The 21,890-nt window shown below is 42.3% G+C and overlaps 1 protein-coding gene across 5 annotated transcripts in view; it reads left to right on the top strand.

Annotated features, from left to right (window-relative positions):
• The window catches only part of MYO3B (myosin IIIB), a 545,921-nt gene that overhangs the window by 251,906 nt on the left and 272,125 nt on the right, over positions 1-21,890 (top strand). For all 5 annotated transcript variants that reach the window (XR_001007340.1, XR_001007338.1, XR_001007339.1 and 2 more), the window contains exons 17-22: positions 836-962; positions 2,040-2,250; positions 3,372-3,519; positions 4,776-4,929; positions 6,105-6,193; positions 8,217-8,346. Coding sequence is in view for 2 of the 5 variants with exons in the window: in XM_011991954.1 (XP_011847344.1) it covers positions 836-962; positions 2,040-2,250; positions 3,372-3,519; positions 4,776-4,929; positions 6,105-6,193; positions 8,217-8,346 (859 nt within the window). In the remaining 3 variants the exon portion in view is untranslated. The remainder of the gene's footprint in view (positions 1-835; positions 963-2,039; positions 2,251-3,371; positions 3,520-4,775; positions 4,930-6,104; positions 6,194-8,216; positions 8,347-21,890) is intronic.

Genomic DNA, 21,890 nt, shown 5'->3' with positions numbered 1-21,890 from the left:
GTGTCTATAATCCCAGCTACCCGGGAGGCTGAGGCAGGAGAGTCGCTTGAACCTGGGAGGCAGGAGTTGCAGTGAGCCGAGATTGCGCCACTGCACTCCAGCCTGGGTGACAGAGCAAGACTCTATCTCAAAAAAAGGTTAATTATATATATTTCTTGTTATATAAAAATATAATTTCATATGCAATTATCACAGATAATTTCTAGTGACTCTCAAAATATTTCCTGACTTCATAACTATATAGCCCATCATTTAACTTTAAAATATTCTAGGAGCCATGAATGAATGTCTTCCCAACTGCTTCATAAAGCGATATTCCAAAGAGGTTAAGGAAACAGCTCCGCTCTTGCTTTGAACAAAAGATCATACCTGAATTTGGGAGCTGGTATTACTTAGGGTAAAAGGCTAAAAGTGGCTTAAAGAACAAAGAAGATTAGTTATCTCTTATAACTGTTTCCAGATAAGAGGGTCAGGTTGCAGAACAACTCCCTTTATGCAATTGTTGGTCTAAGGCATCCTCATCAGTGGCATGGTTAAGGCTGGGTTGCTGGGAGTTCCAGCCAGCAATAAGGAGAAGGAAAGTATAGAGGAGGTATGCTCATGCCCATAAGGCCTGGGCCCAGAAGTGACCCACATCATTCTGCTTGCTTCATTGTTAAAATGTGGTTATATGATGACCTCTAACTGCAAAGGAGTTTGGGAAATTTGGCTGTGTGTCTAGGAAAAGAGGGAGAATGGACTTTGGTAAACAACTGGTAGTTTCCACTACAGGTCTAGTGGTTCATTAGTTTGATTGGCAATGACCTTCATATATGGTTCTTGATGTCCTTTTCAGGAGGTGCACTCAGTGTACAGAATTTTGGCTGGGATTTTGAATATTGGGAACATTGAGTTTGCAGCTATTTCCTCTCAACATCAGACTGATAAAAGTGAGGTGCCTGATGCTGAAGCTTTGCAAAATGGTAATTATTTGATATTTGTGGGCTGTGTTGTTGCCAAAGCACATGCTTCTTTAGGCTCTGTAAAATATAATGCAGCATTTGCTAGTCTTTTTTTTTTTTTTTTTTTGAGACGGAGTCTTGCTCTGTCACCCAGGCTAGAGTGCAGTGGCACGATCTCCGCTCACTGCAACCTCTGCCTCCTGGGTTCAAGCATTTCTTTGCCTCAGCCTCCAGAGCAGCTGGGATTACAGGCACCTGCCACCACGCCTGGCTAATTTTTGTATTTTTAGTAGAGACGGGGTTTCACCATGTTGACCAGGCTGCTCTTGAACTCCTGACCTCATGATCCACCCCCCCCACCATCGGCCTCCCAAAGTGTTGGGATTCGCCCAGCCTGCTGGTCCTTCTAACAGCTCTGGATGTTTTCATGAACTAGTATTTCCCCAAGGATGTCCTGTGGAACACCAGTGTTCCTTCCATAAGCTGCAAGAGTTCTATAGAAAATAATTCTATGGCAGGTAATTTTGGGTATTGGTTTTTAACCTTAGTTGTTTTTGAAAAAATCATCTACAAACTGAAAAAAATACAGGAGGTTGGGCCCATTCTGAATCCACTATATCAGCATATACAGGAGAAGAAAGCAGGCACCTGTTTATTTTTAAAGTTCCACAGGTAATTATGGTGGCACAAAGAGTGAGAATCCTCAATTATGAAAAACAAACAAACTGATTTAAATAAAGTAAAAACCTTTTTTGTGTTAAACTGTAGGACATTTTAGGGCCTTTACTATAAGAGTATATTTTGTGACTGTCTAAGGGTAAAATACAGTCTGCAGCTATTTCCCCAATTTATTTGGCAAAAGACCACCTCCTCTTCCTTTTTTTTTCGTCAAGCATCTATGAAGTAAGAGCTTTCAGAACAGTTTGGGAGATACTGTGTCAGTCTGGAAGCTTCTTGGGGTTAGGGACCTAGCCTGTTTATCTTTGAGTGAAAAGTACCAAAATGGAGTCTGGCACATAGTGGATGTTAATAAATGCTGACAGACTGAATGAACGAAGGTCTGGCTACATTCTGTGTTATCCTTATTCTTTGTTTCAGCTGCCTCTGTTCTGTGCATCAGCCCCGAAGAGCTCCAGGAGGCCCTCACCTCCCACTGTGTAGTCACCCGGGGCGAGACCATCATCCGTGCCAATACCGTAGACAGGGCTGCGGACGTTCGAGACGCCATGTCCAAAGCCCTGTATGGGAGGCTCTTCAGCTGGATTGTGAATCGCATTAATACACTCCTGCAGCCAGACAAAAACATATGGCAAGTTCCTCGGAGAGCAGAGGGCTCAGGAGAGCTGCCATTGACCCCGCCGTCCCTTAGCGTTTGCAAAAGGAAGCATTTGGTCCTCTCTGGGATTTTCTTTCTTTTTTTTGTGGAGTCAGAGTATCACTCTGTCGCCCAGGCCGGAGTGCGGTGGCAAGATCTCCCGCTCGCTGCAACCTCCACCTCCCGGGTTCAAACAATTCAACTGCCTCCGCCTCTTGGGTAGCTGGGATTACAGGCGCGTGCCACCACGCCCAGCTAATTTAGGCCTTCTCTTTTAGAAGACACAATGAGATCCAGGAGAGTTGAAGCGTTTGTACCCGAGAGGCAAATGACTGAAGGAGCCACTATAGTGTAGTATTTGAGAGAACAGTCTTGGCTGGGAGCTGGACAAACTGGGTTCGCACCCAAACTCTACAACTTAACCCATTTATGCCTGAGGTGGCAATTTTTTGAATTTTTTCAATCAGACCTTGGCGATGACCTTGAGCAGTAGGATGTGAGTAACTCCCATATGCTTGGCGTTCCAATAATGGTTTTAATCAGCTTCATGTTCTAAGTCAGTTTTCTCACCTGTAAAATGAGGAATATAATATCCTCTTCATAGTGTTGTTTTTAGAATCAAAGAGACATTTTATGAAAAATTTTAAAGCACACTATCTTACATTATTATTCCTACTTCTTCGACTACTTTTCCTTGCTCTTTCCTTAAGCATAGTGGTTTCCCATATTGTGGAGAAGTTCACCACATCCAATTCTGAAGAGTACTCTTCCAGTTACCTTTGTGGGTAGATAGGTGGGAGAATAAATAAGCAACAGCTTCAACCCCTTCAAACAAAAGGACTTTTAAACATCTATTTTATATATGGAGTTCCTGAGTAAGATTCTAAAGGATTCTACTGCTTAAAAAAAAAGAAGTTGGAAATGCTGTTGAAAGTCCGAAAGAACAAATAGTTTAAGACACAAACTGCTTCTTTTCTTAGGGGTGGCAGGATGCTGCTTTCCATGAGTGGCTGAATTGGGTACTTGAGTTGATAAACACTTGGGCACATACATTCTCATCATCTTGAGGTGAGTGTTTCCTCCTCTAAATAGTTTTTTTGTTCTCTCTCACGCAGTAGTGCAGAAGATGGGATGAATGTGGGGATCTTGGATATCTTTGGATTCGAGAATTTTCAGAGAAATTCATTTGAGCAGCTCTGCATAAACATCGCCAATGAGCAAATCCAGTACTATTTCAATCAGCACGTTTTTGCTCTTGAGCAGGTAATAGTGAACTCTGAGGTAACTAAACTTGATGGGGAAAAGGTGTCTCCAAGCTGCCCACAATTTGTAGCAGAAACCCTGTAGACTAACAGGCAAAAGACCCTAGAGAGAAAATAGGGTAAGGCAGTCCTGGCTAAATACTCTAAATTTATCTGAAAAAGGTCTTGATTTCTGTGGAAAGGTACATTTCCTCACTTGAGTGGAGCTGGTGATAAGTAACTCATTTAAATCTTGCGTCAAAACTCTTTTGTGCATATTGCTCAAAATGCTGTATCTCTTCTACTTTATTTAACTAAAAATATTTATAGTTGTGTTCAAAATGACACAGATGACCTGGAATTCGGGACATAGGTTCTTAACTGCTATACTAGCCCTCGCTGTCCCCTATCTGCTATGTACCAGATCCCTCAGTAACTGGAGAGGTATCTCCGGAGAAGAGTAGGATGTGTTCTTGGTTTTCTAGAAATGGAAATTGTCCCTCTGTGAGTTTAATAATAAATTGTGAAGACAGAGTGAGAAACTAGTGGACCCAAGGGATGGGGCTCTTTTCCTGGGGCAGCAGCCTACATAGCAGTCTGCTCAGCCCCAACCTTTACTTAAACCCTAAGACTCTCTTCTGTGTGAAGTAGTTGCAATAATGAAACATTCTGGCTAAGCCTCTTGGATGCAGGGATAATTGTTTTAATGCAGGCATGAGGACACACAAACTAAACTGTGATTAGATACACACAAAGACATTTCGTGAAAATACCAGCATTGCTTTTATCTCTGAAGCTGGATAAATCTGTATAGCACTCCTCTCCCATCCACTCTTGTTTCGGTCCAGGTTCCTTCCACTTATTTCCCTGGCAATCTGGAGTTTTTCTAGTTTTCCAAGCCTAGATGATTCCTTTGTAGAATTCCTTGCAGAAGAGAATTCTGTTTTCTTGGTTTAAACCACATTTCTCACTAAAAAAATTTTTTTTTCAGCTTTACTTCCTTGTACATTAGTTTCTAAATGATAAGTTACCAAGTCCACGTTTGAGAAAGAGCTTTTACTGGGTTTAGCTGCCTGCCAGAGGCCACTTGTAAGTCAGATTTAAATGCACAGCTTTAATGGTGTTATATGCAGAAGATTCCTTTACTATACACGGAAAACATATCCTGCTTTCCACATGCATTCAGTGTTGCTAGACCCAGAAAGTCCACGTCCAAGTATCCTGGTGGTACCAAGGCTGGTTTTGGGCTGGAGAGAATCACAATCCATTTCCCTCCAGATGGAATATCAGAATGAAGGCATTGATGCTATACCTGTGGAATATGAGGACAACCGCCCGCTCTTGGACATGTTTCTCCAGAAACCCCTGGGACTACTTGCACTTTTGGATGAGGAAAGTCGGTTTCCCCAAGCAACTGACCAGACCCTGGTTGGTAGGTACCTTCTGAGAAAAAGGCATATACATTTAGAACAAAACTTGGTTCGTGTCATCAATTGAGTGTACTTTAATGAATTTACCTTACATATTTTGTCTATGTGGTGGGTTGTAAGAATATAGGCCTTCTTTTTAATTGAATTGAAATGTAGTCGTAGAATTTGAATCTTAAAGCAAACCCATCATTATTCCTAACCCTTCCCACTTTCCTATTCCTGCCAACATGATTAGCATTACCCCATGTTGATTGCATTTTTACGCCTTCCTCTCTCTTCTTTCCTATAGCCAATGTTTGCTTCCCATCCTTTGTGTGCCCCCCTCTCATGTCTTCCCCTGGACTTCCATCCACGTCTAATTTGATTTCATGTAGAAGCCCTTTCCAGTCTCCTTGGCTTCCAGGCTCCTACCTTCCCCATCTACCCTGGATATCGCAGCTAGTTTAGTCTTTCTAAAGCCACCTTCTCATTAGGTTGCTGTTATCTTCGGGATGAATACAGGGCATCTCCTTCTGACGTCAAAGGCCCTCTATTCTGTACCCTATTCCTCTTGAATCTTCAGTGTTTTTCACAACCTTTGTTCCTCACTTAGATTGTGAGGTGCTTCGGGCAATGAAGCCTCAGTCTTTACGTGCTTTTAGCGCTTAACAGTTTCTCACACCTCGTAGGCTTTCAACCACAATAGCAAAGATTGTGTGTTAAAGGAGGAATAAAAAGTTTCAAGCCTTTTCTCCAGAGGGAAAATTGATTTGTGGCAGAGATTCACTTTTATCAGCTGAAATTGTAACCCTCAGTGGCTTTCTTTTATATATAACATTGTCATAAGTTGCCCAGATGAGTTTAAACCAGGGTCATCTGCCTTCCATGGGATACCTTTATGGTTCTAAAACTAACTGGCAGGGCCTCTGGTGTCATCAATGTCCATGCTAGGAGTTCTTAGAAACAGCAGGAGAACATACGACCTTAGAGCACAGGCTGACACTAAAGACAACGCTACACAGCTAAGCAAGGATGTGACAAATGCCCATCGTATCGGTGATCTTTCTCCACCCTTGTTAATATCAAGGCCTTATTCTGAAAGCCCTTATTCTGAGTCACTCATGGCTCAAGGAACAAGTTTTTGTTTGAAAGAGAGAATAATTCACATTGTAACTCTCCAACATAAAAATCCACACAGATAAATTTGAAGATAATCTACGGTGCAAATACTTCTGGAGGCCCAAAGGAGTGGAGCTGTGCTTTGGCATTCAGCATTATGCTGGAAAGGTGAGAGCAGTGTGACAGTTATTAGACCTGAATTTGACAAAGGGTAAGTGTCTGTATTACCCTGTCTGTGCTGCTCATGAAATTGCTTACAGATTTCTTTCCCCTTTTAATTCTTCCTGAATACCTAATCATAGTTCTTAAAGTTTCTCAGTGGTGCCACTCACAGAAAGTTGCCCCTGGCATAGAAGCAATTTCTTACTGGGGTGGCCCACAGAGTTGCCATCTGCTTCTCACCTGAGGTTTGGCCTAGAACGGACAGCTCTCCAGAGAGAAAACATATTACAGCTTTTTGCGGTGTTTAGTGGTAAATGTTCACATTCTAAAGTCATTTGGAGACATGTAGGTAATGGAGGAAGGTTAATATCACAGTGGGACTCAATTTTTAGTACTTTAATCATATGTCTAAGGGCCCCAAAATGTCCAGATGAAAAGAAAAAAATCCACGTTATTATCCAGATGTTAAGCTTTTACAACTTAACTGAAATTTCCACTTTTCATACATTATGCCTCAGTCTGAATTTCAAGTTCCTGAAGCAGATTAGTGACTGATTCAGGAAATTCCCTATCTTATAACCACAAGCTCCTTGCTTATGTTACTCCCAAAGGAGCCATTTGAATTATGGCTGATTCATTCCTCTGGGGTCTGATGAGCTGTAGGTCCAGAAAATCGGTAGGAGTTTAGTAAAAGGCATTTTTGATTATTTTATTGATTTAAGATGTATTGAAATTGTCTTTCATATTCACATCATGCCGTTGTAACTGATTTTCCTGACTGGATGTTGGGAAATTCTAGTACAAGGGAAGGGGATTGTTTTTCTCTCCAAATAGTACTTTATGGTGTCTATTTTGGATCTTTGTTAGAAATTGCAATTCCGTTTTTGACCTACCTCAGCATATTAATGTCCTCCTCAGAGTCTGAAATACTGGCATCTACCCTGATTCCCCTCCTCATTCCTCTTTTTTGCCTCCCATTCCTGTCCTTCTCTTCTCACCTCTCTCTGTCCTTTTATACCTATGTCCTACCCACCCCTCTTCTTGACTCATTCTTTTCCTTTCCTGATTTTAGGGGAAAAACTTTTTTTTTTTTTTCCCCCTGGTCTCTGTGTCCTTTGCTGCATCCATTTGCCATTCAAAGCTTATTTGTAGAGAAGGAATTCTCTGAGGGTGGTCCTTACAATTTATATGAACTGGATCCCCTCTGTTCCGAGAACCAAGAACTACTCAGCATCCTTGAGTGATCACTCAGATCGCATGAGGACCTACGGAGGCAGTGAGAGTGCTTAAAGTAGTTGTGAGCATAGAGGCAAACTGCCTGAGTTTTGATACCTACCTACTACCTGTGAAATGTGTGACCAGGAGCACATTCCTCAACCTCTTCCTAAGTCTCTGCCTGTCTACCAGTAAAATGGAGATAATAACAGTGTTTAGCTCATAAGATGGATGCTTTGCACATGGCATCTAATATATTTTAATAATTATTCTGATGTGATTTATCTTCAAAAAGCAACTAGACAGGCCAGTGCGGTGGCTCACGCCTGTAATCCCAGCACTTTAGGAGGCCGAGGCAGGTGGATCATGAGGTCAGGAGGTCAAGACCATTCTGGCTAACACAGTGAAACCCCATCTCTGCTAAAAATACAAAAAATTAGCTGGGCGTGGTGGCACATACCTGTGGTCCCAGCTACTCAGGAGGCTGAGGCAGGAGAATCACTTGAACCCGGGAGGCAGAGGTTGAAGTAAGCCGAGATCATGCCACTGCACTCCAGCCTGGGCGACAGAGCAAGACTCCATCTAAAAAAAAAAAAAAAAAAAAAAGAAAAAAAACTAGACAATAAGTTAAGATAAACTGGTCTGTCAAAAATCCTAATTTTTCCCTTTATCTGGTGCTGTGCATATAAAAGCGTGGCTATGTCAAGATTAGTTCTATATAGAGGTCAATTAATGACTGGCTAAACAATTTGCCAGAGTCACCAATGATAGACAGCTGACTTGGCTAATTTGTCGTTTGCTATTCATGTTACAGGTATTATATGATGCTTCTGGGGTTCTTGAGAAGAATAGAGACACTCTCCCTGCTGATGTGGTTGTGGTCCTGAGGACGTCAGAAAACAAGCTTCTTCAGCAGCTCTTCTCAATCCCTCTGACCAAAACAGGTACCTGAGAACCCTCTGATAGCCCTTCTCCCGAAGCTTTTGCAAGACCAGGTGGAATTTTTCAGTTAGTGTCTGAATACTGCTAGGGCTGCACCACTAACGTTGAATTTCTTTAAGCAGAAGTAAGGGTCTAAATTCAAGAAAAGGAAAGTGATTGTTTCTTTTGTAATTTAATTATGCAGCATCAGTGTGTACACAGACATGTGTGCACGCACACATAAACATACATACACTATCCATAACATGAACTCTTAGACTTTCTCGTCCTTCTTTTCATTCTTCCCTTTATAAAGCCATATGATATCATTAATTCATGCTAGGATAGTCTCAGTTTACCAAGACTTATCAGGAAGATTATTTCTATTTGTGTGTGATTCCAAGTGAAAGGAGTATGCTGAATCAGAGGTCAGGGGATCCTCAAAGATCACCTTGGTCCAATTTCTACCCAGTTATGACCCCACCCCACCTCTCTCCTAACCAACTTGAAACAGGTCCATCACTGGCCTACGTATGTGGCCTTCGCCTACTTACAGTTACCTTCTCTTTAGTTGCTGTAGTCCTCATGCCAAAAAAGCAGGAAACTAGGGCCAAAGAACAGAACTTCCAGGTCTTAACTGTTTTTCCAAATGGATTCTAATTGAGTCAACCTTTTAGAATGTACCTGGGATTCTGCTGCTTTTAGCTGGGTGGCCAACTCAGCCTTCTCACAGCTCTACTCTCAAAGGCTTTGTGTTTTTAGGCTAGGTCTGGAAATAGCAGTGGGCATGCTTTTAAGAAAAAAAGGAAGAGAAACCTCTTTATCACTGTTCATTGTTCACTATTTCCTCTTCTTTTCTTCCCACATCCCTCTTAACTGGTTGCCAGATCTGATTTTTAGCAACTTGCAGAGGAATGAAAAGCCTGGCTAGAAAAAAAAAAAAAAAAAAAAAAAAAAAAAAGCCACACTCTACAGCCTTTGCTTCATCTTAACTTGGAAGGAAAGTTGAAATCCGGCTGTTTCTTCAGACATGCTCCTGTAAACAGAACTAGTAGCAGTGCCCATCGGAAGCCTGCCCTACAGCTTCCATTCCATGCCTTCCTTGGGACAGCCAGGATTTAATTCAGTATGGACTCCCGGGAGCTCGGGGCAGGTGTGGAAAGGGCTGGCTGGTGTTTCCTTACTAGAGACCCAGGGATGTAGATTCCTCATCAGGAGACTTCAGCACAGAGGTGAAGAGACAACCGTTATTGATAGGGCACATGCTCTCTGGGAGAAAAATCTATCCAAATAACTCTTCAGCTGGCATTTACATCCTCCCACAAATATTAATAACGGCTTGTCAAATCTGTTCACAACTTTGGAATTTCCGATTTTTCAACCTTTGGCAAAATAAAAACCATTTAACAGCCTGGACCACTAGGTGGCGCTATGCAGAAAGTAAGGCCCTGCAGCCAGTCTCTTCTCCCTTGATTCACCCAATTGTGGGAGGAACAGGAACAAAGAGATAACCTCCGCTGCTGCTGCTTTTTCACTCCCTCCCGAAGAGCTTTCCTCTTGTCTTGTAACTGTTAATGAATCTTGTTTTGAAACTACACTCCACACCACTTGATAGAAACGGAAGTGAAGAATAAGACTAGAAACAAACGTGATGCCCCAATAGGCTTCCCCGTATTCCTGAGGTATATATATGCGTAGTAATTTCCTTTGAGATCCTAAGCTTGAGTATAGCTTAGGGTTCTCCACATTTTGAGTATAACTAAGAAGCCACAAACATCAACACTTATAAGCATGATTCTGTTGTCTTTTCCCGGAATTATTTATGTAGGAATGAATTCAATCAACAAACATTTATAGAACAGCTTCTAGTAATAAGGTACTTTTTAGGCAGTGAGGGAAATACAGCAGTAAAGGTAATATGGCTTTGCCATACACCAACTAGAATTTTGTTTTACCTTCATTTTCTATATAGAGTTTTCTGTACAGAATTGGGCGCTAATGTATCTCTTTATGACAATAGTTGCCCTCAAACCTCAATTCTAACATGATTGTGCATCCTGTGTTGAATGTCAGAATATTACTTTTCTAATTTTTAAAACACTCATAATCTATATTTTTGGGGGCTATTATGTTACAGCCTTTGAAGATGGGAAACCTCACAGGACAGAAATAAGTTATGCTGTTCGTTGCCAATGCTTGTTTCAGGCATGTCCCTCTCATGAAGGGGAAGGTGCCTACATATCTTGACATTCCCACTAGAAGCAAGATCCCACACCATCCTGGCACTTTGGAAGAGAATATACTAATATTTTCAATGCATAAGAAACCATTTTCTTGTCATTTTTATTTTTCCTTGCTTTAATTGTTTTATTGAAATTAAATGCAACACTAGTTCAGTAAGCATAGATATTATGGGCAATTACTTCACAAACTCCTTTTGAGGAATGAACTACAGGGAGGAAGGAAAAAGATCAAAGTTGAGGCCAGACACGGTGGCTCACGCCTGTAATCCCAGCACTTTGGGAGGCTGAGGCAGGTGGATCACAAGGTCAGGAGTTCGAGACCATCCTGGCCAACATAGTGAAACCCCATCTCTACTAAAAATACAAAAAATTAGCTGGGTGTGGTGGCGGGCACCTGTAATCCCAGCTACTAGGGAGGCTGAGGCAATCGCTTGAACCTGGGAGGCAGAGGTTGTGGTGAGCTGAGATCATGCCATTGCACTCCAGCCTGGGCAATGGTACAAGACTCCTCTCAAAAAAAAAAAAAAAAAAAAAAAAAAGATTGAAGTTGGCAAGCCTTGGAGGCAATTAGCCCAAAATGTAAAAGGAGGTCCAGTGCTGGACTCCTCAATTTTGAAAGAGGAAAGTACGTTTGTTGGGAAGACTCCTAAGAGATATTGGCAGTGGTCTGGCTCCTGATCTTAGTGGTGGTTACATTATATTTATTGTGTGGATGCTTGCATGATATTTATTATGCTGTACATTTATGTTTTTCATACTTTGTGTGCATTCTGTGTCACAGTAATGTTGTTTTTTTTTTCCTCCAAAAGATAGAGAAGACCCCTTAAAATGCAAAGAAAAAAAAAAAGCTTGACGTAGTAGCACATGGCTAGAGTCCCAGCTACTCAGGAGGCTGAGGCAGGAGGATCACTTGAGCCCAGGAGTGCAAGGCCAGTCTGGGCAACACAGCAACACCCCATCTCTGAAAAAAAAATTAAAATTAAACTTGTTTAAATGCAAAGAAAAACTTTAATTTCTTTATCAAAGGATTCCTGACAGTTAAGTTGAGGTTTTCTGGTAGCTAGATTGCCACTGTCCTTTGCTTTCAACAGAGCCCCAGGATCACTTTCCTATTCCTTCAAGTTGCCTCCTCTCTGGGCTGCTGGGCAGGTAACAGTCCTTCATTAGTATATATCAAAAACAGTGTAGTCACGCATAGCTTAATGATGGGGTTGCATTCTGAGAAATGCATTGTTAGTTGATTTCATCGTTGTACAATCATAGAGTTCTTACACAAACCTAAATAATATAGCCTATGATACACCTAGGCTATATGTTGTAGTCTACTGTTTTGGGGCTGTAAACCTGTACAGTATGTTACTGTACTGAATGTTGTAGTTAATTGGAAGACAATGCCAAGTATTTGTGTATCTAAACATATCTAAATATAGAAAAAGTAGAGTACAACTATGGTATAATAATGTTATGGGACCACCAGTTTGTATGCAGTCCATTGTTGACCAAAATGTACATGGCACATGACACTACTGGGGCTTGATTTAATTTCTTGTCAAGGTTGAGAGGATCAACCTCTACACATAATCGTAATATAAAATCATAGATAGTAATCCAGTTGGCATTTTCTTGTTTCCAGCTCCCATTTTCCAGAGTGCTGAAGAGATTAAAAACCATGAGGAGTAGAATAATGAGGCCCAAGGTCACCAGGAGACAGGGCTTCTCCCAGGTTTTCTGCAGCCCCCTTCTGCTGACACCCGGTTGCATCTGGTTGTGGAGGTGCCTGTGCCTGAGAGGCACATTCTCACTGCAAGGTTCTCAGTGACTTTCCGGTAAAGGGAGGCAGCCACAGTCAATATGAATTCTCTCTGTTCTCTTCTCATGCTTCTGCAACCAGCCTTCTGCCTGCAGATGGGCCACTTCAGACATGATGACATGTTCTTTGTAATACTTCCTATTGATAGGAAATCCTCTGAAGATTTTAGGTGTGAAAATTTGAAGTAGCAGCAACACTGCTTTCTAATCCTTCAGCTGGAACTTTTCACACTGAATAATCTAAATAGAAAAACATTAAAAGGAAGGATGTTATAACAGGGTTTCAAGGCATATTTTCCTGTTTGGGGAATGTTCCACTTGCTACTAGTAAACTGAGAGAAAAGCTTAAAAGGCTCAGGGGAAGAAAGAAAGAGGATTTCAAAAAGAACTTGAAAATTCATTTTTGTCTTTGAATCATGAATTCTGACTTCCAAATAGTAGTTTGGGGTGTTAAAGAAGATGTGAACTTGGGAGAAACTAGGAAAAATAAGAATAGCACCAGAGGGAACATTCTCTGAACCTCAAAGTTTGGTTTTTGCTTCAGAACTAGAACTGAGTTTTACGCTCATTGCCTTCTTCTGTCTGAAAACTCAGGTCTCTTCCGTGGAATTTGATTTGCAGTGAAAATCAACAATAAAGTATCTCTTTCTTGACTTCTATTTGCTCCTCTTTTTCTGGATGGGGGGGACAAGATGAGCCCCCCCATTGTCATATCTATAAAGCACTATAGCACCTTCACTGCTGAAATCCTTGCTGTCAATTTTCTGAGTCCTGATTCTGTAATGCCCAAAATGAATTAAGCTCTTAAGAGAGCACCTTTTGGTATCCATCTCTCAGTTTCCATTTTCCACTTATGGCTGTTGCTCTGTCCTGACAGTTTAGCAAAAGGGTCTGGCAGATGAGCTGAATCTAAGTGATGAAATTTCAAGGCCACAGACATGGATAGTGCTGGCTTTTCCTGAAATGGAGGCTCTGATGAGCCAGTTCCATCAGGGAGCCCTGGGGAGTGATTCCTCCTTACAAAGAGACCCACTTCTTTCTATTTAATTTGGGAGTGTATCTCAGTCAATCGATAATTATGTATTTGGAATCTATCTAGATATGGTGCTGTGCATAGATTATTTCTAGAAGTAACACAACAAAGTCCCAGCTAGAATGGCCAGAGATCAATAGTGCCAAATCCCAAAATGTATAAAAGATGAACAAAAAATCTAAATTCTGAACAGGCATGTAAATCCATAAGTGAAGCAATATAACAACTATATCCATACAAGTAAAAATAGAAGGGAAAAGTCAGGGAAATGTCATGGGTCAACATGAAGAAAGACTTCTTTTAACTAAGAAAGGCTTACTGGACTGGTGTTTGTTGTTTGTTTGTTTGTTTGTTTTTAATAGGAGACTAGAGAAAATTGGACAGTCTGGGAGTAATGAGGCATTCTAAGCCAGGGCCTACAGCCCTGGAAAGGAGAGGGAGGTGGAAGTTAGATGATTAAATGAATAGGACAAGGAGGAAAGAACTCTTTGGGCAGAGGGAGGTTGTGTGGAGGAAGAAATGATGGCAGGCTGCTGAGCAGAGGATGGCTCATGATGCTGATCTGAACTGTTGTGAGTGGATGGGCTGGGCTCTTGAAGAGAGTTTTAGGGCGAGAAAGGAAAACTTGAACAAGGGTGTTAAAGACTGACCAGTGAAAGCCAGGGTGCACCAAGGTATTGTGTGTATAGCTGTGTATGAATAGATGCTCAATTAATACTTTTACATTCTAGATTTAGATTTAGGGTCCAGTTTGAGTAAATTTTTGTATAAAATGTAAGGTTAAGGTGTTTTGGTTTTTTTCTTCATAACTATGTCTAGTTGTTCCAAAACCATTTGTTGAAATAACTATCCTTTCTCCATTGAATTGCTTTTGCACTGTTGTCAAAAAGCAATTGGTTATTATTTATGTTGGTCTGTTTCGTTGATCAAACTATCTGCCTCTTCACCAATACCACACTATTGCAGATTTATAGTAAGTCTTTTTTTTTTTCTTTTTTTTTTTTTTTTTGAGATGGATTTTCACTCTTGTCTCCCAGGCCGGAGTGCAATGGTGTGATCTCAGCTCACTGAAACGTCCATCTCCCAGGTTCAAGCGATTCTCCTGCCTCAGCCTCTTGAGTAGCTGAAATTACAGGCCCCCGCCACCATGCCTGACTAATTTTTTGTATTTTTAGTAAAGATGGGATTTCACTGTGTTGGCCAGGCTGGTCTCAAACTCCTAACCTCGTGATCCAACCGCCTCGGCCTCCCAGAGTGTAGGGATTACAGGCATGAGCCACCACACCCAACTATAGTAAGTCTTTTTTTTGAGATGGAGTTTCACTCTTGTTGCCCAGGCTGGAGTGCAGTGGCACAATCTCGGCTTACCGCAACCTCCGCCTCCCAGGTTCAAGCAATTTTCCTGCCTCAGCCTCCCGAGTAGCTGGAATTACAGCCATGCGCCACCACACCTGGCTTTTTTGTATTTTTAGTAGAGACAGGATTTCTCCATGTTGGTCAGGCTGGTCTTGAACTCCCGACCTCAGGTGATCTGCCCACCTCAGCCTCCCAAAGTGCTAGGATTACAGGCTTGAGCCACCATACCTGGCCCAACTATAGTAAGTCTTAAAATCAGGTAGTATGATTCCTTCAACTTTATTCTTTTTCAAAATGGTTTTGGCTATTCTAGCTCTTTTGTCTTTCCATATAAATTTTGAATGCAGCTTGTCTGTATCTATAAAAAGTCCTGCTGGGATTTTGCATTGAATTGCACTGAATCTACAGACAAATTTAGGAAGAATTGGCAACCTTGCTGTGTTGAATATTCCATTCCATGAACATGGTATATCTATTTATTTGGATCTTCTTTGATTTATTTAATCAATATTTTGCTGTTTTCAGCATACAGATCCTGTACATGTTTTGTTAGATGCAAAACAAAGTATTTCAGTTTATAGAACTAGTATAAATTGTTTTTTTATTTTGATTTTAGTTATTCATTGCTAATATGTAGAAATACAGATGATTTTTGTGTACTGACTTTGTCACTCACAACCTTGCTAAACTAATTAGTCCTAGAAGTCTTTTTGTTTTTGTTTTTGTAGATTCCTTGGGATTTTCTGTATAGACAATCATGTTGTCTGTGAATGAGAACTCTTTTGTTTCTTCCTTTCCAATCTTAATGCTTTTTATTTCTTTTTCTTGCCTTATTATACTGGTGGTTTCCAGTATGATATTGGATAAAAGTGTTGAGAGGAGACATATTGCTTTGTTCCTGATCCTGAGGAGAAAACCTTCTGTCTTTAACCATTAAGTATGATGTTAGCTGTGGGTTTTATGTAGGTGCCTTTGCACTTACTGTTCCCTATATCTGGAACATTTTTTTTTTTTCCTAAGACATACCCATGGCTAACTTCTCTTTATTCAGATCTTTTTTCTAAACCTACCTTTTCTGGCTATCCTATCTAAAATTGCAACCTATTCAACATTTTATATCTGCATTCCTGTTTTATTTTTCTTCTTAGCATTTGTTATTACCTTACATATTATATACATTTTACTTACGTATCGTGTTTATTGTCTGTCTTCCTTCACTATAATGTAAGCCCCAAGAGGGTAGGGAATTTTTATCTCAGTTGTCCATTACTGTGTCCTCAAAGCCTTAAAATACATCTGGCATATAGTAGGCATTCAATATATTTTTGCTCAATAAGTGAATAGATAGATGAGCCAAATCTACACATCCACTTGCATTGTTCCTGTTTGCTCTATCTTCCCTGTATGTATTTTTTTTCACAAAGATACCACATGATCAATGTATCTATCTTCCTTCTGGTCTAAGGGCTTCTGAATCATCCCTGCTCTTCTTACAGGTCAGATGCTCCCTACTTGTACGCAGCATCCCTGCCTCTCTTACCTCCACAAAGATTTTGATCCTGTAGGTATTTCTTATTTCTTCTGCATATCTGTTTATTCCTCTTAATGTGATTGTTCTTATCAACATAGTCTCTTTCATCTTTTCAGTCATTTCTTATGGGTTGAATTGTGTTCCCTCCAAAAAAAGATACATTGGCCAGGTGTGGTGACTCACGCCTGTAATCCCAGCACTTTGGGAGGCCGAGGCGGGTGGCTTACAAGGTCAGGAGATTGAGACCGTCCTGGCTAACACAGTGAAACCCCCTCTCTACTAAAAATACAAAAAAATTAGCCGGGAGTGGTTGCAGGTGCCTGTAGTCCCAGCTACTTGGGAGGCTGAGGCAGGAGAATGGCCGGAACCCGGGAGGCGGAGCTTGCAGGGAGCCAAGATTGCACCACTGCACTCCAGCCTGTGTGATAGAGTGAGACTCCATCTAAAAAAAAAAAAAAAAAAAGATGCATTGAAATTCTAAGCCCTAGTACCTCAGAATGTGACCTTATTCGGAATTAGGGTATTTACAGAGATAGTCAACTTAAAATGATGTCCTTAGGGTGAGCCCCTAATCCAAGATGAATGATGTTCTTATAAAAAGGGGAAATCTGAACACAGAGACACACACAAGGAGAACACCCTGTGAAGCTGAAAGCAGAGTTCATGGTGACGCAGCTACAGCATCACTCACCTGAACCTGCTAACTGAACTCTGCTTCTCCACTTGCCTCATTTGGCCCAATAGCCATCTTAAAAGATACAAACAAGCCAGATGTAGTGGCTCACACCTTTAATCCCAGCACTTTGGGAGGCTGAGGCAGGTGGATCACTTGAGGTCAGGAGTTCGAGACCAGCCTGGCCAACATGGTGAAACCCTGTCTCTACTAAAAATACAAAAAACTTAGCCAGGCATGGTGGTGCATGCCTGCAATCCCAGCTACTTGGGAGGCTGAGATAGGAGAATCACTTGAACCCAGGAGGCGGAAGTTGCAGCTAGATCATATTATTCCTCTGTTTAAAGTTTCCACTGGATCCTCATTACACCTAGAATAAAATCCAAACTCCTTTTTTTTTTTTTTTAACCTACAAACTCCTGTGAGATCTGTCCCTGCCTGTATCTCTGTCCTCACTTCTTTGAAGTCTTTCATTTACTCTGTTTTCATTTTGTTCCTTAAGTATTCCAAGCCTTTTCCTGACTCTGTTCCCGCTGCTCACTCTGCCTGGAACAATCTTTCCCCAGATCTTTTTTTTTTTTTTTTTTTTGAGACAGAGTCTCACTCTGTTGCCCAGGCTGGAGAGTGCGGTGGCATGATCTCGGCTCACTGTGACCTCCGCCTTCCGGGTTCATACCATTCTCCTGCCTCAGCCTCCCGAGTAGCTGGGTCTACAGATGCGTGCCACCACACCTAGCTAATTTTTTTTTTTTGTATTTTTAGTAGAGACGGGGTTTCACGGCGTTAGCCAGGATGGTCTTGATCTCCTGACCTCGTGATCTGCCTGCCTTGGCCTCCCAAAGTGCTGGGATTACAAGCTTTCCCCAGATGTTTATGGGTCCATCTCTTTCTTGTGGGCCAGAATTTAAGCTCAGATGTCACCTCCAAAGAGAGGTCTTCTCTGTCTACCCAATGGAAAGTAGCCCCTCTCTTCCCCACTCATTCTATCACATCATCTGTTTAACTGTCTCCTTCAAGAGCCAGCATACGTCTATCTCTATTCCTGCCTTTACTCCATGCTAGCTGGTAAACAGCTTGAAGGTAGAGCCCTTATTGGTCCTGTTTACTACTGTATGTCTGTGACCCAGAGCAGCACCCAGTGCATAGAAAGTTTCAATAAATATTTGTTAAATAACTCAGTTAACTACTGCAAGATAGAAACTAAAGTTGAAGTCCAAGTCTGGACTGCCAATCTAAGGCTCTGTATTAGTATACTAGGGCTACCACCTCAAAGCACCACAAACAACAGAAATGTATTGTCCTCATTCTGGAGGCTACAAGTTCCAGATTCAGGTGAAGGCAGGGTTGGTTCTTTCTGAAGGCTCTGAGGGAGCGTTTGTTCCAGGTCTCTCTCCCAGCTTCCAGTGGTTTTCTGGCAATCTTTGATGTTCCTTGTTTCTGCACCAACCCTCTGTCTGCCTTCACCTTCACAAGACGTTCTCCCTCCACATCTGTGTTTAAGTTTCCCCGTTTTATAAGGACATCAGTCATAATGGATTAGGGATCCACCCTACTCCAGTATGACCTCATCTAAACTTATTAAATCTGCAAAGGCCCTATATCCAAATAAGGTCACATTCTGAGGTACTTGAGGATTAGGACCCCAACATATGAATTTTTTAGGGACACAATTCAATGTATAACAGGCTCTTTCTGAGTGGGAGGGAATGGGGGACTGGGAGAGCTTAAGGTACTGAGGCATCACCAAGGAGGAGGGAGTGGGGCTGCCAAGCCCTAGGCCTGGGTGAGGTTGGGACCAGATTCCTGAGTTTAAATCGCCCAGTCCTGTGGGTGTGCAGGAGGCTTCAGTGAGGTCAGGTCCTAGTTTGACCTTCATGTCATTGTCAGCATATTGTCCCTAGTGAGTTGAGATTGCTCTCATTTGGGCCGAAAGAGCTAGGGAGCTCTGGTTTCCATGGCTGAGGGGGCCTGTGTGTCTGGCTTGCAGGGCAGAGGAGGGCCCATACACCCCACACTTCCCTTGCCCTCCTGTGTTATTTCTGACAATAAAGCATCGTTGGTTTGTCTTTTAAAATAACTAAGCATGCCATTAAAATGCATCTTTTTATTAGTAGAGGCATTATTGTATTAATATCATCACTACTAAATTTTCTCTTTGCAAAAGTGGAATTTTAAGCTGGAATCTGGAGTGGTGTGATTTCCCTGGAAAAGAGTTTCTAGAGCTCTTTATTTGGGAAAAGTGCATCCCTAGATCTTCATAAAAACTCTAGCACCTAACTGAAAAATACAGGAGCCCTTAACAACAGCCAGTGTTTACAACAGGGTGGAGTGTGGTGCTCGGTCCAGACCTGTTTTCCTGGAAATAAGGCCCATGATGAGAAGAGAAGTCCCTGCACCTCATATTCTAAGTTCAGGAAAGGTCTAAGAGTTGTTACCTCCATCCCCTGGCCCTGGGTCCCTGGGGGCAAAGGGAGAGTATGCTTTTCCTCCCCCAAACTGGGGGAAGGAGACAGTTCTCAAAAGAATCACTAGTGAAATTTGGAGGCAATTACTTTAAAAAAAAAAAAAAAAAAAAAAAAGATGCTTACAATTTCATCCCCTAACTGGATGCTTGCTTAGCTAGCAAAATACATCACCTTTCTCTTTGTAGGGGAAAAGGTAACTAGAGAGCAAGAGATGTCATGATGGGGAACTGTCTCAGTTCTTCAGAAAAATGGAGGGATCCTTTGTGAGCCCACAGCCCCACCATTGTCTGAGGACATAGAAGAAATCAAGGGCTTCTGTCTCATTGGGAACCAGATAGCGCAAGGCAAAAAGATGCACACATCAGATAAATGTACTGTGAGTGTTGAGCTCAGGGTCAGTTAAAAGACGTAGCCAGTCTGGCAAGGGATCATATATTAGTTTGACATGGTGCTGGAGGAAATCCCCAGCTAGTGCTAGAACCTGCCAGCCTCCGAGGATCAGGATGCACTTTTCACAAATCAAGAGGTCTGGGAAACTCTTTATTTTATCTAGGGCTGCCAGAACAAATTAACACAGATTGAGTGGTTTAAACAATAGGCATTTACTTCTCACAGTTCTGGAGGATAGAAGTTGGAGATCAAGGCGTCATCAGGTTTGGTTCCTTCTGAGGCCTCTCTCCGTGGCTTGCTAATAAGGGCACCAGTCATAATGGATTAGGAGCCACTCTTACAGCTGCATTTTAATTTACTGTCACCTCTTTAAAGACCGTATCTCCAAATACAGTCACATTCTGAAATACTGGGGGTTATTAGGGTTTCAACATGAGAATTTTGGAGAAGAAACAACTCAGTTGATAACAGATCATTAAGAGCTTGGGCAGCTGTTGAGTGTGAGCTCCTTAATTGTGGGGCATGTAGGGACTACCACCTTTCCTTATAAAGCCCAAGGACCATTGTGGCCATCCGGAGCGGAGTGGGTCTGCGGCATCCCCAGTCAGAGAAGGAGAGCTCTGCTCCTCTCATCTCCACTCCCTCCGCCACACCCAGGGAGCCAGCCTAGAGATGAGGGGAGAGAAGAACCCTCCAAGCCATGAAAGCTATACATCCAGCCTGGGGGCAGAGGGAGAGTGGGGGAAAAGCAGTGAATTGATGTAATATTAAAGGTTAAAAACAAACAAGAATGAGGCCTGGTGGGGTGGCTCACGCCTGTAATCCCAGCACTTTGGGAGGCCGAGGCGGGTGGGTCACAAGGTCAGGAGTTCAAGACCACCCTGGCCAACATGGTGAAACCCCGTCTCTACTAAAAATACAAAAATTAGCTGGGCGTGGTGGTGCATGCCTGTAGTCCCAGCTACTCGGGAGGCTGGGGCAGGAGAATTGTTTGAACCAGGACCCGGGAGGTGGAGGTGGCAGTGAGCCAAGATCGCACCACTACATTCCAGCCTGGGCTACAAGAGGGAGACTCCATCTTAAACGAACAAACAAACAAACAAACAAACAATGAATTGTCAAAACCATACTATTTAATAGCTGAAAAATCTGTGAAATGGGACTATGATGCAGTTAAGGAGCTGCCATCTTCACAGAAAGCTGAGTCCACATGGGTGAGGGAAGTTAGAGGGAAAAGTGAAAATGTTTCTGGTTTACCCCCAGAGAACTGACATGTCTCAGTGTGCTGATTTCATGCCTGAGGCACAAGCAGAGAACCACAGAGCTTTTGCAGACCTAATCCTGGGAGGCTGGCAGGTTCTGTCACTAGGTGGGGATTTCTTCCAGCACCAACCTGGAGTGGGTGACAGATTCTTGTCTCAGGGAAAGGGCAATGACACAGAGAGTCCCTTGTGAATAATGGAACTAGCAAATGTTAATTACATGGGCTCCTCATCTCCATCAGTTTGCAGCTGGAGCTGTGCAATTCAGCGCATTGGTCTGGCCAGCTGCACAGTCCTGTCTCATGTGACCATCTTGTCTGAGTGACAAGAACGTAAGTGCCATGAGAACAGAAACTTGGTCCCCTGTTTCATTTATATACCAAACATGTAGTCAGTACTGGTCACATTACTTCACAGCTCCTTGCTAATTCTGCTTTTTATAATTACTTCTGCTCCCCACCCCGACCCCTCCCTCATCACCACAGCTTCCAATCTTGCCCTTCCTCTGCCTCCCCAACCTGTTTGAGTTCAAAACTCAGTCCTAGCATCACCTCTTCCAGGGAATTTCTAGCCTGGGTTGGGTAAAATTCCTGGTACCACTAGAATGTAAGTTCCATTAGGACAGGGATTTTTGTCCGTTTGGTTGGCATCTCTTTCCTTTGTCTAGAAAGGAGTGTGACAGGGGGTGCTCAGGGAGTCTTTCTGTCCAGATAGAGAGTGCGATTTGTGGACAGTTTCCTGGCAGTGCTGGGAACGCTTTGAAAGCACATCACAAATGTGGGTCATCCTGTGATTTATGGTGCTG

The sequence above is a fragment of the Mandrillus leucophaeus genome, unplaced genomic scaffold, assembly GCF_000951045.1.
Source record: "Mandrillus leucophaeus isolate KB7577 unplaced genomic scaffold, Mleu.le_1.0 Scaffold40, whole genome shotgun sequence".
Taxonomy (NCBI): domain Eukaryota; kingdom Metazoa; phylum Chordata; class Mammalia; order Primates; family Cercopithecidae; genus Mandrillus; species Mandrillus leucophaeus.
The sequence above is the reverse complement of the archived record's forward strand: the minus strand, read 5'-3'. Positions and strand labels throughout refer to the sequence as shown.